The following is a 13,632-nucleotide window of genomic DNA, read 5'->3' on the forward strand; positions in this document are numbered from 1 at the left end:
AAAATCAAAATCCTTTCCAAATACACACCTTTTGGCTTCTGGTAAAAACTCCTCTCTTGAAAGCCTCATGTCCCTTCCAACAGACCAGAGTCTTCCTGAACTCCTACTCTTACTCTCAGTCCGTGGCTTTCATAAGACACCTTGTTGGGGCAACCACCACCCTAAAGAGGCCTCCTGTCCACAGTTTAAAAATACTTAGTCTCAATTGTGTGGCCATTTTTCATTACTAATCAATTTGTGGTGAGAAAGAAGGTTTTTTTTAATTTCCATTCCCTTGGGGGAAAAAATAGAAGGGAGAGTTTTTGGGTCCATCCTCACCAGAATTTTCAGCTGTAACGTCTTGGCACAGGGTTTAACCCGGAGAAGACGTTGTTGCCTGACTGACAAATTGATCAAAACCACGAGGCAAGCTGATGAGAGCATGTTCAATTTCTCTTTTTTCTTTTTATTAAGTTGTAATATTGTATTATACAAAAAATATTATATTATACAAATGTATTAAAGGAAAATTAATTTTCAGAAGATGTCAAAACAACTTATACCTCAAAATTGTATACTTAAAGATCTTAAACAGCCAATTCTGTATGCAGACTTCTGAATGAGGTTCAGGTTTGTTTCATAAGTTTTAAAAGCAAAATATGGCACCTTGTGTTGATGATGTTCATGCTGATCCACAATAAATCTCAATTGGAAGAGAGGAGAAAATCTGAAATCCCTGTTTTCACGACAATTCAATATGAACTGCTAGATGCCTGAATCTCCAAGACACAGCCTTTCATCACCCTTCTCTGGGGCTCAGGTCTTGATGTGGAATAAGACAAGTCAGCCAGAACTGGGTTATAACCATGATTTATTAAAAGTAGATAGTAGACACTGAATATGATAAAGTAAATGGAACTTCAAACAGGTAAAGAGGAAACAAAAAAATCAAGGGTATGCCCAACAATAAATTTCAGAGTCAGAACTGTAACATCAGGCAATCATCAGGAAAGGGGACTCCCTATGGAACAGTGCAAGATAGGAGCACCTTTCTCATGTTGTTATCCACAGTTGGAATTCAAGGGAGAGGACCCCACAGAATCAGATCACACCAAGTGACCAATACGATGTAATGATCAAACACTACTTCCAGCTAGGTATCCCAATAATCAAGTTCTATTTAAATCATACTCCCAAATCTTCTCTCAATCATGGTGAAATAATGGGAATATTGAGAGGAACAGAAAGCAACAGATTGGTCATAGCCCTTGGAGAGGCTGGTAGTGTATGTATGGATTAGTCCATTCTGGGGGTACTGTTTTCCCGTATTGTCTTCGTTATCCAGTCAATGTAGTTCTGCACTCGTGTGTAGATTCCATACGTTCCACACTGGGGGCCCCAGGACACCAGACCAGCTACATAGAATTTGGGGGTCTCTTCATTGGGAACCCGTAGAGCAAAGGCTCCACCACTGTCCCCTTCACAGCTATCAACACCCCTCTCTCCTCCAGCACAGATCATATTATTAGTGAAAACATAGGAATTTATATCCACTTTGACATTTTTGCCTTTCATCTCCCGGCACTTTTCTAAGGGAGCAACGGGTAACATTGCCCCTCGAAGCAGGATCACATGATCTCTTACCTTTGTTCGGCCCCAGCCTGAGATCATTCCCAGGTCTCCCACTGAGGGGTTGTATTCTGAGGAGGTGCCTGGCAGGCAGATGGGGGAGACAGTGGGTCCCATTTTCACTGGCTCTTTCAGCTGCACAAGTGCAATGTCATTGTTGAAATTCTTTCGTGTTTCTGGGGCATCCAGGAATTCCCAACCCGGATGAATAATTACACGCTCAGCAGTGAGCATCTGGGCTTTTGCCAGTTCTGAGGTGACCACTGAGGTGGACCCAACGTACATTACTGGGTCACGGTTTCCCTCCACGACGTGGGCAGCTGTCAGCACCCAGTACTCATCGATGAGAACCCCACCAGCCCATGGGTTTGAAAAGAAGACTTGCCAGGGGAAATTTTGAATCTCTGCAATGATTCCTCCAAATATCCTCTGTGTTCCTCTAAAGGGCTTACTGGGAACACCACACACTAGGAAGGAACAAGAACAAGGTGGAGAGAGAGGAAGAAATAAATTGCTGGCCTCCTGCAAATCCTCCAACCACTCAAAAACCTGCCAGGCATCAGAATTCTCTAGCACAATATAGCCAACCCTGTATTTGGTCAACCATCTCAGTACCAGGTTCATCCTGAATGAAATCACCAAACATCTCCCCCTAACTTTTCCAAAGCCACAGGCAGGCTTGTGGAAGAGACTTCCTAGGTTCAGCATGGAACAGGGGCCCAACTGGAAACAGTGCTGGGAAATTCTTTCCTCATACAGATGGTGGAGGAGGCAACATCCCACCTTCTTCTGATGCCCACATGGAGTGTTTATCGCCTTCTTTACTGAAGTCCTAATTGCAGCTGAGTCCCTCCTAGCAGTCCTTGGAAGTAGGACAAAGAAAGGGTTCTCTTCTTTCCTCTTTCATCTCATTCCGCACTGATTGCAGATTTGATTACTTTGCCATTACCAAATACAACTAAAATGGAATTTTATTCCAGATGAAGTCAGCTGACCTAAATCGCTCAGCAATCAGTCTGAATAGACTCTGAGGTGAGCATAAAAGTCTTTGGACCCAGACAGACCTGGGTTCAAAGTCTGCTCCTGCCTCTCACTAACTCTGTGACCTTGTACTCAGTTCCCTCATCTGTGAAATGGGACTAATCATATCTCAAAGGGTTGTTGCAAGGACTGGAATGAGATAATAAATGCAATTAACTAGCTCAGCCCCTAGCTATTACTACCAGAACATTATTATTATTCTGGCTTTGCCTGAAAGCCTTCTTCTATCCAATTGTGATCTGTCTGCAACTCATTTCTTGATGCCAGATAGACTTTTTACATAATAACTGGGCTAGTCAATTGGTCTTGTTTCTGTGTGTGGATTCCTCACTCTCACTTTTCAGGTCCTGTTTTTAGCAATTCTACATCCCCTTACTACAGCTACATTACCAAACTTAACTGGCCCAGAATCTGATATCGTCACTGGTTAACTTTCTATTTCCTGTCAGTTGGCCTGACTCAATGTTGGAGGAATTCCCCAAGGCCCTGGCAAGCCCCCCCCAGCCCAGTGTTGTCTCCACCTCTAGACTAGACTCAGCTAGACCCAGATTAAGTCCTTTCCCAAGAGGACTGCAGCTACTTTCAGAGAGTGGCCCCATACACCGGCACCTGAGTCTATGGTCTGTCCCCGAGACTGAGCCCTCATTACCTGGAACACATTTTGGCAGCTCCGTGCCCAGCAATTTGTTCACCCAGCTCCCGTTGCCAGCGCAGTGATACTCTCCTGGAATAGCACAAAGACACACTCACCACCACATCTCCTCTTTTCCATTCCCCCTTTCATGCAGAGCCTCAGCTCCTCTGAGATTTGAGGAGGGGATCAAATCAAATCAACTAGAAAAGAATCTTGAGGACACCCTCTACACAATGCCTCTGGCCTCTATCCTGCCAAGGGAGGAGAAGGAACAGTTTCCGAAGCAGAAGAGTGTTATGGCAGAAATTAGAAAAATGCTTCAAGTGGGAAAATAAATTAAATTAAATTAAAAGTGGGGCGCCTGGGTGGCACAATCGGTTAAGGGTCCCACTCTTGGTTTTGGCTCAGGTCACGATCTCAGGGTCGTGAGATCGAGCCCCATGACAGGCTCTGCGCTCAGCTTGACATTCTCTCTCCCTCTCCTTCTGCCCCTCCCACTCGCTCTCTCTCTCTCATTCTCTCTCTCTGTCTAAAATAAATAAATAAATCTTTAAAAATAATAATAAATTAAAAGCAATAAAGTGGTACATATTGTGCCTTTTCCAGTCCTTCATCCAGTACTAATAAGGCCTCTCCATCGAGAAAGCCAGTCACATAGTATTGGTGACTTGACACTGGAAGCATTACTCCTGTATGTTCTACATTAAATAATTGGTCAAAAGCTGGGTAACCACATGAAAATGGATATTGTAGGGGGAATTTCTGCCATAGTTGTGAAGCTGAGCTCAGTGACCTCTGTTATTCCCTATGGATGATCCTATATCCCCATAGGAAAACTGTATCTTTAGACTAAGCCAAGAGGATAAAGTCCATCCCATCCTTCATTTCTCTCCAAACTCTCTTCCAACCCAGAAAGATTGTTCTATTCCCTTTCCAGCACTCTTATTCTTTCTCCTCTTTTCTCTAGTCAAAGAAACCTACCGCTTTCTTCATCTTCCATGTAATAATATGGCTCCTCACAAGTGTAATGAATGACAGAACCAAATAAAGTATGTTCTGGATCTTCGACTTTACCATTCTGAATGGGTTCAGGAGAGCCACAGTCCACAGCTACAAGAAGAAGGCAGGAGAGTGATGGTTAGGATAGTTACATCCTACTAGGAAGAGTCACTGAGCCAGTTCCATTCTCCCAGCCGTGTCCCTCACTCCTTCCCACCCCCCACGTCCATAAGCGCACCTGAGATGAATCTCCCCAGACCACTGAGTCCTGCCAATTCAGATAGGCCCTTGAAAGCTACAAGGAGGAACCTGCTTCTCAGTGGTTGGTGGAGGATCCTGCAGAAGCCAGGAATGGACTTCTATAGTTCTACTAACTCTACCAATCCCATGGCCTCTTTCTTTGAAAGAAACCTGCTAGTCTGGCCAGTCTGGGCTGGCACTTCATGGATGGCTTCCCTTCAAAAACAAAATCCATGGGGTGCCTGAGTGGCTCAGTCGACTAAATGTCTGCCTTTGGCTCAGGTCATGATCCCAGGGTTCATGCATCAGGCTCCCTGCTCAACAGGAAGCCTGAATCTCCCCCTCCTGCTCCCCCTGCTTGTGCTCTCTCTCTCTCTGTCAAATAAATAAATGAAATCTTTAAAAAAAATCCAACCCACTCTCTCACAAGCCTAAGAGGAAAACATGAATTTGAACCTTGATGAGCTGATCTTTTAATTCCCATCAAAAGGGGGGGGGGGGGAAGAGTCCCATTTAAAAAAAAATACATACGTTGACATTTCAGTCTGGAATTACTCCACTTTCCATTACTTTGACAAGCAGAATAGAAAGATGTCGAGCCAACACTTCCCTGGAGAATAATACACATCACCATTAATTTATAAGGAGAGATATGGGAAATCAAAGTCAAAAATGAAATTGATCTCTGGCCTTGGATCAATGAGGAGTTCTGACCACAAGAAGCTTGGGGACATCTTAGTAGAATGACCCAAAGCACCCAGAAGTTAAGGCTAAAAGACAACTTTGCCCCAGCATATCAAATCCCCTTCCCCAGGAAGACTAAAGGCAGAAGGAGAGTGTCAATCTGGCCATGACTCACAAGGAAGGACTAAAGATCCTGAGGTGTTCTGTTTGTGGAAAAGGTGTTAAACCTTGCTCAAACAAGGACATTCAGTAAACCATTAGACAATTCCAGTATGCTCATCCTGATGTAAGGATTAGGGAGAAGACCCTAATAGTACTTTACCTGTACAACTTCAAACCCCTCCAGACAGGTTATCTTTACCACATCTTTGAACACATATTTTGCTTTCTCAGGCTCCCAAACAGAATTGGCAGTGACTTCTTTGGGACAAGGAATTGCTTGGAAAGGACAGAAAAAGAAAAATTACCAAAGAGTTGGAGAAACTCTATTCTATTTATATCATCCTCACACTTTCTGAAATCATTCAGTAGTCCTTAATCCTGAGGCCTAACATTCCAATGGAGATGTCTAAAATAATATGGTATTACATACTCCAGGAAGTCATTGAGCCAGTTCCATCCACCCAGCCATGTTAGTACATACTAACTAACCACCCCAGGTTGTCTGCACCTGCAAGCCCAGTTGAAGGATTCCTAAAGGCTCAGGCATTTTTACAACCACTGACAGGTTTAGATCTTGCTGAAGAAGTGAAGTCTCTCAGGATACCTAGCCATATAACAATCTACCTGTTTGGATCTTACATTGTCCAAGGACTTTGGTAACACCAAAGAGCAACTTCTAGGTTACTCACGATCTCCATGGTAACGAAGTTTCCAGCCCTTTTTTTGCCCTGTTTGGTCTGTTTGGAAGATGACATTAAGAGTGTTACTCTTAGTTTCAATATTTAGTGGCTCAGAGAATCCATTACCACAGTAAGGACCAAACTGCTTGTCTCTTGCAACAAACTGAAAAGAAATGAAATGATGAAATCAGCAGAGAGAAAGAACTAAAAGAAAGAGGTAAAATGGAGGGGATAAGAGTAAAGGAGGTAATGAAAGAAACATAAAATAAGAAGGAGGGGAAGAAAAGAGGGGACAGAAAGAAAGACAACTTGTCTTTGAGGAGAAATCTCTCTGTGTGAGTTGGGAGGAAAACTAATCATCACGCACAACTAAACTGTCAGGGCAGTGGCCCTTCGAATCAGCTGGTTCCACATCAAAATCTTCTCTCCGCATAGTCACCACCACTTGGTATCCCTCCTCCAACAGGATCTGATATTCACACCTTGAGTTCTCTGGGTATGGATTGGGATAATTGGGACTTGCAATCTCCCCAATCAGTGTAGTGAATACATCCCCACTGCAATTGACTAAGGGAGAAAAAGAAAGAAAAAAAAAAGAGGAATCAAATATAGGGTCAAGGAAAGGAGATCCTGCCCCATTCTATGACTCTTCTCATGAACTGAGCATCCCTGACTGGAGCCCACATGCCACAATTACACACCCGATACAAATCAATAGAGATACCCAATGCCTATTGGGTTTCCATCACATTGTTTATGATAGAGCCCCTCAAGGTTAAGAGCAGTCCCAGGTAGACTCTTCACAGGCATCTATCTCTCTTCTCCAATTATTTAACTTGACCCTGTAGTCTTGTCTTCCTCCACTCTTGTGGCTCCCCCGCAGCTTATGGGTAACTAAAGATAGGTGCCAAAGCAAGGCTGAGGCTAGTCAAAATTGGAAGGGTCAACAAAGCTATAACTGAAGCCTCAAGCCACTCCAAATCCCAGGGAACATGCACCCCACTTGATGCCAAGCTCACCTCCACAATTCTTCGTATCATCATGGAGGAAGTATTCTGGGGGGCAGGAGCAGAAGTAACCACCAATGAAGTTGTTGCAGAAGTGGCTACAAGGGGCATCTGCAAAGTCTGTGCACTCATTTATATCTAGAAAAAGTAGAGAAAGATTGAAGTCAAGAACAAAGACATAGAAGGAAGAATGAGTTTAAACCCAAAACTACAAGGGTAATAAAAATTAGGAAAGGCCTATTGCTAACATGAATGAATGAATCACATTTCAGGATGGTATTATTCTATATTACTCTCCATGATTCCGATTCTGGAGTTGAGTCCTGTCATTGCACGGCTATAAGGGAGCTCTCAATGCCAGAGACCCTTGGCCTTTCTCACAAACAGAGCATTTCAGTTCCAGAGACAACACTCTATAGGCTAAACATGATTAAATGTCTTCTGAGGGGAAGTGCAATCAGTATGCTTACCACTTTAGAGGATTTGGGCATTTCTGTCAAATCCAAACAATAGTTTGGCTTTATGAGATGTTCTAACTTCACTTTAACCTAGAGTTAGGTGTAGAAGCACACAGAATTTGAAGGTTTGTTTGCCATTGGATGGGTTTGAATATCATGCATTCCTCTTGTGATTCTTGGCAAGTTACTTAACTTCCCTAGTCCTCACTTTCTTTATCTTTAAGTGGAGATCATTATACTTAGCTTCAAGAGCTGAGGAGAAGATTAAGTTAATATAGATAAAATTCCTAATACAGTGCCCAATTTATAGTGGTTCTCAATAAGTTACTATTTATTACCTATTTTTATCATTATCATCATCATCACTGAGATATAATCTTGTGTTTGAATTTCACAAAGGCAATTCATGGACATACCCAAGTCCAGTCAACACTTCATAAGAGTTATAATTATAAACAGAATCCTTATTCACGGAATCTCTCAGTGTTTGTTCTGCTTCTAATCTTTTGGCTGGATCACTAAGGAACATAGAGAAGGGTGAGCCTTACCTACAGCAACATAGTATGCAGCAAACCCAGTGAAACGCTCTTCATTGGAGAAGTCTGACTTAAAGATCACCTGGAGTTTATTGTATGGGACTTGGAACTCTTCCACAATTGCGGAGTTGGGATTCTTGCTGGTCCTCTGTCCACATAGTTTCCCTTCTTCAAGGTCTCCTGACATTATCTAAGAAAAGAGTCAAAAGGAAGCTAAAAAAGGGTAATATTTTTGGCATGGAGGTCACAGAAGGGGACAGAAAGAATAGAACATTCCACCACCACCACCCCAGCCCTATCCTTTATGTGCTTATTATAATATACCTGCACTGAGTCATATGCGCAGTTCTCTGACAGTTCTATGTCCAGATGGGTGAAGTAGAGATGGATCCCATACCCTTCAGGAACTTCTATATCCCAAGATTTCTCTATGTCATTGGGGTATGCTTGAGGATAGTTAGGGGACAGGATCTCCCCATACATAGTAGGCTCAGCATAAACGGATGCCAAAAGGGAAAACAGCACAATGCACCTGAAAAAAAAAAACATATGGAGAGGGGGGTGACCCAGGTACTGGCAAACTAGTGGAGTGCCCTAGCATTTGTCATGGGTAGAAGAGAGGGGAAAGGGAGGGAAATAGGTAGAAGGGAGGAGGGCAACAGCACATGGAAGAGAATCTTAGGCTGGAATAGAGCAAAAAGGCCTAGGTCAAGCCAAAACCTGGGCTTCAGATCTGAGCTGTTTTCTAGAGAAGATAAAGGGACTAGAGTCCATGTACATCTCTGTAGACTCATGATCACTTACCACATCTCTGGCAATTTGTTCATCCCTGGTGAAGAGCACGCCTCTAGGTCCTGGCTCTCTGCACCTCTGGACTTTGGAGCAAAGGGGTGGCAGGGCTGGCTGTATTTGTCAAACAAACACAGGCACCTGCTTTGGTGATGGGGGTCACCTGGGGTTCAGTGTCACCTTCATAAGAGTAACACACAGGTTAAACAAAGCAATACACTGATCACCACAGGATGCCCGTCATCTCATACCCTCCCTGGTTCTACTTCAATTCACTTTCTAGACTAACACTAGATCTTATCCTTCTCCCATTGCTTCTCTGGATCTTCTCCCAGTTTTCCCAAAAAAAAACATGAGCGCTTTCTCCCAATTTTCTTCCTCCTCTTCCCTCACCCCCACCAGTGACCCCTGCCCCCACTCTATCAGTCTCTCTCCTGCCCTCACAAAACAATATCCCCATTTCCACTCAGGTTTTCAGGAGTCTTTCCCCATCATGACTATCCACCTAGGACATTTCTCCCTCCTCTTTTGGTAAAGATCCCCTTTATCACTTCATACCAGCTCTCTTTACTATGTTTATTATTGCACGTATTTCTGTTGGTGCTCCCCAATGACCACTGATGGAGGGATGACCTTCTTTTACTAGGGGAAGGCAGTGACCTTGGGAGAAGTGGTCTGAGACAGGGTTGGGTGGGGAATGAGGCAAAGGGCAGCTGAATGACAAGAAACACAAAAAGAAAGGAAAGGAAATGTATCCCCTCAATTTCCTACGTTAATTCTCCAGGGTTTGGGGTTTTTTCCTTTATTAAAAAAGATGAGATATCTTTCCATAGTTCCTCAGAGAGTCTTGCCAAAAATGTTTCTAACCCTGAAAACGATGGTAAGTAGTGGGGTAACCGCGAGGGGAGGGGGGAGGGCAACCTAAGAGAAAGAGGTTGCCTATATTCTGCCTTCTTTTACTTTGCTCCTTCCAGCCCTCGGTCTTTGCCCAAAACCTTCCCATGTGAAGTTCTCTGCCTTTCTTTTTCTTCCACCAAAGCTCTGCTCTTCAGTTTTTAAGGTTTTTACCTTCAGAAGCGGATGGGAACAAGTGGGTCAGTCCCTTCTCTCGTGCCAGTGGACATGCTGGGCAACCCTGCCGGCTCCCAGGGAGAGCAGCACCGGGCCTGGTCGCTCCCTCTGCAGGAACTCCGCCGGCCTCCCTGTCCTGGTTCTGTTCATCTGATTCTCTATCCCAGGGTGCATGTCTGAAATTCCCTGATCTAAACAAAGAGGGGGCTGGGAGACCATGACAAGGGAAAGGGTAACTCAGCCTCGATCTTGGAGCTCCCTCTGCTTTTGAAACAAGAACTGCATACTTCTGTCATGCCCAAGGTCTCTTCATCCAGGGCTCCAGGGGGAGAAAGAAGGAGGGGGGAATTCCACCGATTGCTTAATGTTCTTTTCCAGCCAAAGGGTGTGTTAGAGTTTTCAGAGAAGTCAGGTGATTTGTGGGAAAAGGAGGGGATTATTACTGTGGGGGGAAAAGCCAAACCCAGAAAGTCCAACCCTCCAACAATGTATGAATCACAAGTTAAGGGAGAGATGCCAGTCATCTCTGCTCTTAAAGCAAGTTTAATGGTTGAATAATGACTTAGACCTAGACCTAAGCTGGTGTGGGATGATGCTCTTCCTCTTCCTAAAATCCCCTCCACATCTCCAAACATCTAAATTCTATCCACCAATCAAGCCCCAGGTCAGATACAATCCAGAGTCCCTTATCCATAACCCTTGGGTCTAAATGAGTTTCAAAATTCAGAATTTTACAGATTTTAAAAAGACAGTGCAGTACATGGACCCAATATTAGGTAACACCTCCTCCTCTCCCTCCCCTCGAGGGGCTGGAATAATGCTCCATTACCAAACATTAATATTTCTGCTGCTACACATATTGATCTTCATGGTAAGTAGAATAATTAAAATTATTATTTGGTTATAATTATATATTATATTTACATATCCCTTATAGTTATAAATTACTTCACATCAGTTCAGGTCAGGTTTTGCTGACAAATGAGTTTTGGTGCCAAACTTGGGGGGAAAAAAAGCCTTTTGGAATTCAGAGTTGTAGATAAGGAACCGAGGGATGGTGGGCTGTACGATTCCCCCACAAAGTCTTCCCTGATCTCTTGGCTCACCTTTATGTCCCCTTATTACTTTACTTCCTACCCTTATCTAGTGACTGCATTCCAATGAATCTACACCAATTGAAGATGCTCCCTTAGTTTACATACCACTAGGAATTAGGCTGCCAATTAATCTATGATATACCATGGATTATAAGATGCCTCCTGATTTCAGGAGCATTAAAATGTCAGGGCAAGGGCGCCTGGGTGGCTCAATGGGTTAGGGGTCAGTCTTCAGCTCAGGTCATGATCCTGGGGTCCTGGATCCAGCCTCCGAGTTGGGCTCCCTGCTCAGCGGGGAGCCTGCTTCTCCCTCTCCCTCTAACCACCCCCCACGCCCCGATCGCTCTCTCTCAAATAAATAAATATAATCTTTTTTAAAAAATGGGGAAACCACATGCCTTGGAATTAATTGCTGGTTGACTCACTCAGCACTGGGCCTGGAGTCAGAGGACTGGCTCATTACCTAACTTTTTAGCTTCTTCAAGTATAAAATGGAGATAACATCAGTTCTGCCTGTCTTACATGGCTGTCAGAAGGATCTAATGAAATAGTGAGAGTGAAAGAGCTTTGCAAACTATGGTGCCAAATAAATGTGCACATTGAAAGGAAGAGAATTATGAGTCAATAAGGTCTCTGAAGGCAGGTTCAGGGTCTGATTCATCTCTGCATTCTCCACCATGTCTAGCGGTGCCATTCGTATAGTAGATATACCTATGACTGTTTGATGTTCCTTTGGCTGCCCAGGGTTTGAATGTCTTTACGACATTTGGAGAGTTCCTTATCATATGATTGGGAATAGAGCCCACCTCCCAGGAGAGAAGATGCAAGTGCAAGAAGTGTATTGCTCCCCACTCCAGCAGCTCTGGACCAGGCCCATGCACTCACACTCCACTAATCAGAGGCATCTGCCTAGGCCTTGAATCCCGAGATTGTCATACCAAGAAACTATGGAGACTCTGGGGACAGTGGTGGCTGCAGTAAGATGAAGGAGACCGGGGCACCTGGGTGGCTCAGTCAGTTGGGCAGCCACCTCTTGATTTCAGCCCAGGTCATGATCTCAGGGTCCTGGGACTGAGCCCCTCAACAGGCTCTGCGCTCAGTGGGGATTCTGCTTCAGGATTCTCTCTCCCTCTGCCCCTCCCCCCACTGACGCACATGTACGCTCTCTCTCTAATAAATAAACAAATCTTAAAAAAAGATGAGGGAGGAAGCAGTGCTCACAAACAGCTTCCAGTGTCCAGAACCAGTGGGTGAGCGTCACAAGCTGAAGTGTCTAGGGCCTAGCAAAGACAGGGCAACAGAGGCAGCCATATTCTTTTTTTTTTTTTTTTAAGATTTTATTTATTAATTGTCAGAGAGAGAGCGTGAGCAAGCACAAGCAGGGGGAGTGGCACGCAGAGGGAGAGGGAGAAGCAGGCTCCCCACTGAACAAGGAGCCATATGCAGGGCTCGATCCCAGGATCCTGGGATCATGACCTGAGCCGAAAGCAGATGCTTAACCAACTGAGCCACCCAGGTGCCCCAAGGCAGCCATAGTCTGACCATTGTTCCTGCTGTGAAGATTCCACACTTTGTACTCCAGTGCTCTCAGCATTTCTCTGAGCAATCAATCCAGGATCCCTTTAATAAATTCCTCTTCTGCTCAAATCTACCAGAGTTGGTTTCCATTGCCTGCAACTAAGAACAATGGCTGATAAACATGCTCAGTGAGTATCTGAGAAATGACTGACTGAATGAGCCAATGAGTTCAGACCATTTACTAGCTGCTTTTGGGAGTGTGACCTTGGAAAAGTTACTTAATCCCTCTGAGCTCCAGCTTTATCATGTGTAAAATGGTGATAATATCATCTCCCTCAGGGACGCCTGGGTGGCTCAGTCGTTAAGCATCTGCCTTTGGCTCAGGTCCTGATCCCAGGGTCCTGGGATCGAGTCCCGCATCGGGCTCCCTGCTCAGCGGGAAGCCTGCTTCTCCCTCTGCCCTGCTGCTCCCCCTGCTCGTGCTCTCTCGCTCGCTCTCTCTCTCTTTCAAATAAATAAATTAAATCTTTAAAAAAAAAAAAAAAAGAAAGAAAAATCCTAAGGAAAAAAACAAGTGTAGCTGTATCAGAACAAATAAAGTGTAACTAGGGGAGAGGGATAAAAAGAAGTGAATGTTGACAAGAAGCAGTAACTGCTATAGTCTGATTATGCCTGCCAAATTCACAAGTGGGAATCCTAATGCCCAATGTGCTGGTGTTAGAGGGTGGGGGTCTTTGGAATGTGATTAGGTCATGAGGGTCAAGAATGGGATTAGTGGGGGTGCCTGGGTGGCTCAGTCGTTAAGCGTCTGCCTTCGGCTCAGGTCATGATCCCAGGGTCCTGGGATCGAGTCCCACATCGGGTTCCCTCCTCGGCGGGAAGCGTGCTCTCCCTCTCCCACTCCCGCTGCTTGTGTTCCTGCTCTCGCTATCTCTGTCTCTGTCAAATAAATAAATAAAATCTTTAAAAAAAAAAAAAAAGAAGAATGGGATTAGTGGGATGCCTGGCTGGCTCAGTCGGTTAAGCATCTGCCTTCAGCTTAGGTCATGATCCCAGGGTCCTGGAATGGAGTCCCACATTGGGCTCCTTGCTCAGCAGGGAGACTGCT

General features: G+C 44.5%; 1 protein-coding gene across 1 annotated transcript; it reads right to left on the bottom strand.

Annotated features, from left to right (window-relative positions):
• Positions 1 to 833: 833 nt before the first annotated feature.
• Positions 834 to 10,091, bottom strand: C1S (complement C1s). Its single transcript, XM_035028321.1, has 12 exons — positions 9,907 to 10,091; positions 8,854 to 9,018; positions 8,374 to 8,581; positions 8,062 to 8,239; positions 7,068 to 7,193; positions 6,416 to 6,615; positions 6,058 to 6,211; positions 5,529 to 5,644; positions 5,054 to 5,132; positions 4,265 to 4,393; positions 3,299 to 3,373; positions 834 to 2,075 (listed from the first exon to the last, which is right to left on the bottom strand). Exons 2-12 carry the CDS (start codon positions 8,874 to 8,876, stop codon positions 1,276 to 1,278), a joined length of 2,088 nt encoding a protein of 695 aa, XP_034884212.1. The 5' UTR covers positions 8,877 to 9,018; positions 9,907 to 10,091; the 3' UTR covers positions 834 to 1,275.
• Positions 10,092 to 13,632: the final 3,541 nt, after the last annotated feature.

Source organism: Mirounga leonina, unplaced genomic scaffold (genome assembly GCF_011800145.1).
Source record: "Mirounga leonina isolate KUSES-001 unplaced genomic scaffold, KU_Mleo_1.0 Mir_201, whole genome shotgun sequence".
Classification (NCBI taxonomy): Eukaryota; Metazoa; Chordata; class Mammalia; order Carnivora; family Phocidae; genus Mirounga; species Mirounga leonina.